At 36.4% G+C, this 8,341-nt stretch overlaps 1 protein-coding gene across 7 annotated transcripts; it reads left to right on the plus strand.

Annotated features, from left to right (window-relative positions):
• Positions 1-1,948: 1,948 nt before the first annotated feature.
• LOC132271405 (ruBisCO large subunit-binding protein subunit beta, chloroplastic-like) lies at positions 1,949-7,842 on the plus strand. Of its 7 annotated transcripts, none has more exons than XM_059772768.1 (16): positions 1,949-2,065; positions 3,038-3,286; positions 3,379-3,504; positions 3,690-3,827; positions 3,934-4,029; positions 4,141-4,383; positions 4,470-4,704; positions 4,916-5,085; positions 5,160-5,237; positions 5,339-5,410; positions 5,513-5,617; positions 5,834-5,926; positions 6,005-6,097; positions 6,519-6,642; positions 6,752-6,812; positions 7,358-7,842. In XM_059772768.1, exons 2-15 carry the CDS (start codon positions 3,050-3,052, stop codon positions 6,763-6,765), a joined length of 1,824 nt encoding a protein of 607 aa, XP_059628751.1. In that variant the 5' UTR covers positions 1,949-2,065; positions 3,038-3,049; the 3' UTR covers positions 6,766-6,812; positions 7,358-7,842. The 7 variants fall into 7 exon arrangements, with proteins under 7 accessions (XP_059628751.1, XP_059628754.1, XP_059628752.1 ...); XM_059772771.1 differs by having other exon boundaries at positions 7,412-7,842; XM_059772769.1 differs by having other exon boundaries at positions 7,415-7,842.
• The last annotated feature ends 499 nt before the right edge of the window (positions 7,843-8,341 follow it).

The following is an 8,341-nucleotide window of genomic DNA, read 5'->3' on the forward strand; positions in this document are numbered from 1 at the left end:
GTACATGCGATCATTTTGACGAACACCACTGTATTGTTCTCTTATGCAATTCACTATCATGTCTTAAAGTTGTTGGACAGAAAGTGAGGTGACAGAGGCAGCATCAATTGTTGGATTAGCGGACACATCATCTTGATCATCAATTGGAGTGTTCTCTGACATGGAATTAGAATGAGAAATTTGGCCTTTGCTTAACTCAGCATTGTCATCATACAATTTTAACTTTTCTGTTAGCGAAGCAATTTTCAGATCTTACTCCTTGAGAGAGTGTTGTAATCTTTCAATTACATGGGTCATAGTCATCAATTGCTCTTTGTACGAGGTAGTACTCGTCATTATAACTGGCATAGTGATGGAGTCAGAAAAAAATCTTTGGCCTTAGGTAGACCAGCCTTGAACTTGAACTTGAACTTATGACTAGAGCAACCTTTGAGGTTGTAGGAACCTTCCTCCTTGCACCCAGCGAGGTGGAACTTGAACTTGTGACTGGAGCAACCTTTGAGGTTGTAAAAACCTTCCTTCTTGCCCCCAGCAAGGTGAAGTCGGTATGAGTTTGAGTTGTTACTTTGACAGATTTGGCAGAATTGACTCTCATCGCATCGTGCTGTCTTTTGGCAGGAACGGATGATTTGGCCATGCTCTACATCATTGAACTTGCAAAGGTGTTTGTACCACTTGACGAAGTTGCAACATTCTTACCACCTTTTGTGATGGTATTGATGTTGTCTGTCATGACCGTGATATCTTTGGTGGTATTCTTACTCTTCGTCTGAATCTTATTGGAAGTCATAGAATCCGACAATGAATTTGTTAAGGATTTGATGTAGGAGAAAGAGATGAGAGGCAGGGGATATCCCACCGTGCGTGCCAGAAATTTGTACACACAAATTTTGTAATCTGCAAATAAGAAACAAAATTGGGAGCAAATAATTTTTTATTAATTTATAAAGATGGAATAAAATCCTCTATAATAATCTTTACAAAGAATAAGGTCCTCTGATTCGATCTCCTTTTTGGTTGGTTGGATCCAAGGGCTGCACGAACTTAATCTTGAATCACTGTGGAATTTGGATGAAGAACGGCACGATTTGATGTGCTTGTGTTCTTCGTCTTCAAAGAGGATTTGTTAAATTTGGTGAAGAACGGCACGACTTTGGATGTGCTTGGTGTTCTTCGCCTTCAAGTTTGCCTTCTGGATTTCTGATTCTCTCAATTTCTGGACTTTCTGGATTTCTGAGTCTCTGGATTTTTGAACTCTGAATTTGTGTCTTCCTTCTTCCTCCAGGCCTCTATTTATAGGCTTCTTGGATTGATAGGATGATGACACGTGTCATCTCCTGATAAGGATAAAATTATAACTTGGCTGGACCGGTTATATTATGATAATTATCCTTAAAAATAATTATTCCAAATATATTTTATTATGAATAATTATCTATTTATTTAACCATCTGAGTTGGGCTAATTAAATAATTAAGTGAACCAATCTTAGACCAATTAAATAACTTAATTAAACATTAGGCTCATATTTAATGGGCTCATTTGTCAAAACCAAAACCCACTAAAATTTTAGTGTCTATACCAGTACATCATTTGGTTTAAAGGGAAAATAGTGCATTTCTTATTTTTCATAATTTTTTATCTAATTAAATGAACTACTAACAATAAGAAAAAATGATAAAGGGTAGATTATATTCACATTAAAAAATACAGCAATTAATTCACAGAAGGAAAAAAAATCCAAAAGAGTGCCATGCTAGTAATGTTCTAGCAACTACTGCAAGAAGTATTATCTTTCGAAAAAAAAGTCTACTACAACAAGTATTTCACTAATAAGATCTTCTAGAGTGTTCCAATGTAGGACAAACAAAACGGCATTTGATAGGATCCAACGGCTGAGATTAACAGGAAGCTTCAAGAGCAAATGGGACCGTTTATTTACGCTTCACTTCTTAAAACCTAATCGCTCTACCAAACGCAGTGTTTCTCTCACCCACTCTCTCCGCTTCTCTCTCCTAAACCCTAACCTATCCATTCCCGTTTCTGGTAAAGCTCTGAGCTTCAGGTATTCCATTCGCTTAAACACTTCTTTTTCTTTGCTTATATACGTGTGTGAGTATTTATGTTTACGAAGATGCTATGTATGTGTGTGGTTCTGTTTATAGTTAGAATTGTTTCTTGGAGAAAATGAAGGATGAACTTGAGGTATTAAGTGATCTTTTCTTTTATCTCGTGGAAAGAAAATTTAGAGCTTGATTGGAACTTCGTTGAAAACAAACAGAATTCATAGCAGAATACTATTGATTTTGCTTTCTTGGAATTGGGGGTTTTAACTGGGATTTTGTGGATTCGCAATTGAAGATAATTATGATTTTTTTTATTTTTCTGAATGTTGTTCCTTGTTTTCTACTAATTGGGTTGACCAGTATCTGCTCTCTTTAATTGCTGAAACTCGTGGATTTTTATGCTGCAATGTTCATGGTGATGATATTAACCGTAAATTATTGGAGTGCTTACTGTAACTAAGTTGTTTTCTAGTGTAATTTAATGAAGGTGAAGGTATTGTTTGATATAAATCTGGTTCTGTACTTGAAAGCTCAAGCTATTATTTGCTTTGTGAACGGCAAACTGAATTTTATTTTGGTCCTTCAAAGATTGAACTTTTGTTTGCTGAATATGACAGATTGTTGGCTTATGTTTGCTATGCCTCTTCAAATTTGGTAGAATAGTTATTTGGTGACCCAATATCATTCAATTGCTTATGCTTTCCTTGGAAAAAATAAAAAAATAAAATAAAATAAAATTGATGCAGTCAGATAATATTGATCAATTAATAAATAACTAAAATTGTTATTTATTATTATTTTTTTTTTCGAATTCTCTCCAACCTTTTTCTTCATGTTATTATCATAATTGAATTTATTTTTGTTTGTTTCTTTATTTTTTTCCTGTTTTCTTTATTGGTTCATTTTTTATTTTTATCTATTTTAAGTTGTTGAATTTACCTATTAGGAATAATTTTGTTTGAATTTGTCAGTTTTAGGAGTAAATGGCATCAGTTTTTGCTGCCATGTCCTCTGTCGGCTCCTTGGCTGCTCCCAGCAGCCCTGCCTTAGATAAAAAGCTTGCAATTTCTTCAGAGAAGTTATCTTCTGGTACTTCCCTATCTTTGAGATCATTTGGTAGGGGACGAAATGTAGTCCTACAAAGAAGACGTTCTCTCAAGATTTGCGCAGCGAAGGAGTTGTATTTCAACACGGATGGTTCTGCAATGAAGAAGCTACAGGTGAGTATCTGTATTGGGGAGGCCTATTCATTTTGCACCAAAGCCATTGTGCATGCTTTCTGACCATACTTGTTCGTTTGTTTTTGCATCAGACTGGTGTGAACAAGCTTGCTGATCTTGTTGGGGTTACTCTTGGTCCAAAGGGAAGGAATGTGGTTCTCGAGAGCAAGTATGGTCCTCCAAAAATTGTTAATGATGGAGTGACTGTGACCAAAGAGGTATATATTCTGCAATGCCCTTTTGTGATGGAGATTGTGTTCATCGCTAGCCGTGTTGATGTGAATATTTTCTATTTTTCCTGTTGGTTAATGATTAATTTATTCTTCCCCATCGGACATTTGACTAAACTTGTTATGGAGGCACTAATTGAAAAATGAGTGAAGCTAATATTGTCTCTCTCTAGGTTGAGTTGGAGGACGCAGTAGAGAATTGTGGTGCTAAATTGGTTAGACAAGCAGCTGCCAAGACCAATGACTTAGCTGGGGATGGGACAACTACATCTGTTGTTCTTGCGCAAGGTCTCATCTCTGAAGGTGTCAAGGTTTGTGTGGCCTTTTATGCCCTTGATTTTATTAGAAATCCAAAGAGCATAATAATCAAAGCATTTCTGGCTTTATTGACGTTATTAATTGGTATTGCTTATTCAGGTGGTAGCAGCTGGTGCAAACCCTGTTCTGATTACCAGAGGCATTGAGAAGACAACGAAAGGTTTAGTGGCTGAGCTAAAGTTGATGTCGAAAGAGGTGAGCTGGGAAAACTAGTAATTTATTTAATTAGGCTTGGCTAAAATTTTCATTTGTGTCTGTTTTATTGTATATTGTTCTTGATTTATCCATTGTACTATGTGACTACAGGTTGAAGACAGTGAATTAGCGGATGTAGCTGCTGTTAGTGCTGGAAACAACTATGAAGTAGGGAATATGATAGCTGAAGCCATGAGTAAAGTTGGTCGTAAGGGTGTGGTAACTCTTGAAGAGGGAAAAAGTGCTGAAAACAGTCTTTACATTGTTGAAGGAATGCAATTTGATCGTGGTTATATCTCGCCCTACTTTGTTACCGATAGTGAGAAAATGGCAGTTGAATATGAGAACTGCAAGGTTGGTCAACTGTTTCTAATTCTTGATATATGGTTGGAATTCTATAGTTTTGGATTTCCTTCTGATTGATGATTTTGTTCATGCAGTTGCTGCTGGTTGACAAGAAAATAACAAATGCAAGGGATCTTGTTAACGTCTTGGAAGATGCCATTAGAGGTGGATACCCAATTTTAATAATTGCAGAAGATATTGAACAGGAAGCCTTAGCAACTCTTGTTGTGAACAAGCTTAGAGGGGCTTTGAAGATTGCTGCTCTCAAAGCTCCTGGATTTGGAGAAAGAAAGAGCCAGTACCTCGATGACATTGCGATCCTCACTGGAGGTCATCATCATCCTTTCTCCTTCCTTGCCCTATATAATGTCTATTGCAGCACTCCAATGCTTGTTGGTTCCAGTGGATTGTCATTGCATTTTTTCCCCATTCCAACAAATTTTCTTTATTTTAACTAAATAGGTTTCCTATTTAATATAAGGTGTGCTCTTACCATATTTATCTTCATGTTGTTGACAAATTTTCTCTGCTTGACATACAGGAACTGTTATCAGAGATGAGGTAGGGCTCTCTTTAGACAAAGCTGACAAGGAAGTCCTGGGCCATGCTGCCAAGGTGGTTCTCACCAAGGATGCGACCACAATTGTTGGTGATGGAAGCACTCAGGAAGCTGTAAATAAACGTGTTGCACAGATTAAAAACCTTGTAGAGGTCAGTCTCTCTGTGTCTGTGTCTGTCTCTCTTATTAGAACTTCAATGCTGATTACATTTGTTTCCTCAATCAGGCTGCAGAGCAGGAATACGAGAAAGAGAAACTTAGTGAAAGAATTGCAAAACTGTCAGGAGGAGTCGCTGTCATTCAGGTAACTTTTCGTCATGTTTGTCAATTAACTTCAGCTTAATGATATATGAAGTATTTTTAGTTTTATGTTATATATACTGATTTTGTGATTAAAATTTTAAGGTTGGTGCACAAACGGAGACAGAACTAAAAGAAAAGAAACTAAGAGTTGAGGATGCCCTTAATGCAACAAAGGTAAGTTCTCAATCAAATTATTGATTTAAATTGGTTTCTGGGGAAAATTATAGCTCCATTTATTACCTGGGGAAAGATTACAGCAATTTAAATGATTTTCAGGCTGCTGTTGAGGAAGGTATTGTTGTTGGTGGAGGATGTGCTCTCCTGAGGCTAGCATCAAAAGTTGATTCCATCAAGAACAGCCTTGATAATGATGAAGAAAAGGTGATTTCATGTTGGATTTTACATTATTTTGTTCTAATGTCCAAATAAATATATGTTTCATTCACAATATATGGTTTATGGTAGAAATTGAATTCACAATGTGGTTTTTAAACGGCATTTTGTTAAACTTGGTAAACTTGAAGACCTTTGATGACTAGTACTGTATCTAGTTGTATGATTGTGCACTTCTAGCTAAGTAACCTTGACTGATTACAGGTTGGAGCCGATATAGTCAAGAGAGCTTTAAGTTATCCTCTGAAGTTAATTGCCAAAAATGCTGGTGTTAATGGAAGTGTCGTCTGCGAGAAGGTATGCAAATGGTATCATTATTATTATGACAACATGTTGGTTTTTAATTTTTTCTGACATTCTATGATTTTACTTCAGGTGCTATCCAGTGAGAATCCAAAATTTGGATACAACGCTGCAACTGGAAAATATGAAGATTTAATGGCTTCTGGAATTATTGATCCAACCAAGGTGAGTTGTTGTAAATAGTAAATACCAACTCCGGACAGCCATTCATGGCAATTGTCAGTTCTTGTCGCCAAAGAAAGGCTTCTCATGAGACATTTTGATGGATCTGATGGATCCCCTGCTGTGTTATGATACAACATTGAATTAGCCAACCCGGACCTGTGAAGTCTTTGCATTATTTTTTAAATTAACTATGATTTTGACTATTACTCAGCTGTCGTCGAAATGGTGCTACTGATTCCTTTTATTCCGAGTTGGCTTGGTTTGAGTAGATATTTTGGAAGTTACTAGCATTCTTAGATAAAATAAAATAAAAAGTAAAAAATAGAAAACTGATTGAATGAGTGGACACTTGTGCATTTAAAGTCAGTTGAATTTGCGAAGTTTGCATTAGGCACTTAAAAATCCTACGTTTTTGGTTCAGGTGGTCAGATGTTGCTTGGAGCACGCATCATCCGTCGCAAAGACATTCTTGATGTCAGACTGCGTAGTTGTTGAAATCAAGGAGCCTGAGCCAGTGGTTGCTGGGAACCCAATGGACAACTCAGGTATTAGATGTTGACTTGAAGCATAGTAACCCTTGTCTTACTGCTCGTCTCTTCTCTTATCTTAAATACACTTGATTATTAAACTCTTTCGTTTTCTAATGTCTGTCAGGATATGGCTACTAAAGAAGGTGGTGACAGGAGAAAGTCCAAATGATCTGACCTTGATGATGGTAATGACCCATAATTTTTGTCTCGTCTACAGAGGCACTGAGTTTTCTTTTTGTAAATTTTATAATTGAGGTGGTAGGGCGTTTAAATTTTGGTGAGATTAGCTCGCTTGAGTACGGCGACTATGAACTGGCAATTCAATGTCTAATTGCTGTGATATTGATTATCATTTGAGTTAATAAATTTAATCTTGCCTGATACAATCTGATCAAGATTTTTGCCCTAGGTACATTTTTCATTTATTTTTATAGTTCTCGTCAATCTGGGTGATCAAATGAAGACTAAACCAAGCTTTAGGAATCAGAAATAAAGCTATAGTCTAATCCATGTGATAGCATGCTGAAGCCACAATTGCTCTCTGCTTATGGTCTTGCCTTGGCAACAGTTTAAAATTTTAATAGCAAGTAGTTTGATTAAATTTTGATGCTGCAATATGTTATTTATGTGTTATAATTTATATTCTAAATTTAGTTATCTAGGAAGAATATGATGTTATGTAGTGTTAGCCACATATAAATATATATTTTTTATATTTGCTTTAATTCAGATGATTTGTATCTGAAACTGGATTTTGGAATGATTCAATTCCAATTGGATTCAGCAGTCTTTTGAAGCCAATGATTATGTCACCTTACTGTGATCCTTCTTGCTTCCGAAGAAATTGTCTTGGCACATCCTTCAGTGTAGGCTTTGTGACTTTTACAAGTTCTCCGGGTTTTTTATAGTTAGGGTTTTGTTTTTGTTTACCGGGAGCTTTTGAAGGTAATTAGTGGTACTTGATGATGATAACATGAACTGGAATTAGGTCACCATATGATAGGTTTTCAGCATGAGCAATGATATATGTGAGGGGTGTGTGGACCCACCACATGATGTCCGGGTGATGTTATGTGACCACTTGGAGGATGCATCATCTTTTAGCATTAAAACTTGTGTATCTATGAGAGAAAATGTGCCCGTTTTGTAATAATTCTTGTTCGAATCGTCTCAATATGATGGTGTATTAGTTATTTTTTAAAGATTCTTAAACTATATTTGGGGTAATGGATATTTTGTGGTTGAATAATTTTGGCAAAAATTCGGAGTGATAATATTTTGTGCTATGTATTGATGTAGTAGAGTCTGGCTATGTGTCAAACTATTGAGGCTAATCTGGAATTTTTATGTAGTTCTGTGGAAAAATTAAAAAAACAAGGTGTGGGTAGAAGAACCCCATATAGAGTCTGTTTGGACATCCCTGTACAAATGTCTCCATTCTCTATACCCTTCTGGTGTAAATGTCCCAATCCATATTTGCTGGTCTGACTCATAACCTAAGTCAAATAAAGTGAGAGCGGGAGTATGAGAGCGGCAAAATTATGTCATAAGTAGTGGGAATTTGAGCGAGAGCACGCGCGGAGAGCGACACCTGTTGAGAAGGATTGACACCTGTTGAGAAGGATTGTGTAAATAGCTCGTAATTGAGAAGGATTATGTGAATAGCTTATAACTTATTTCTAACAGTTGTAATGGAAGGATTGTGTTCACGCAC

Source organism: Cornus florida, unplaced genomic scaffold (genome assembly GCF_030987335.1).
Source record: "Cornus florida cultivar Cherokee Brave unplaced genomic scaffold, ASM3098733v1 CherokeeBrave_3.0.0_Hap2_Chr08, whole genome shotgun sequence".
Lineage (NCBI taxonomy): Eukaryota > Viridiplantae > Streptophyta > Magnoliopsida > Cornales > Cornaceae > Cornus > Cornus florida.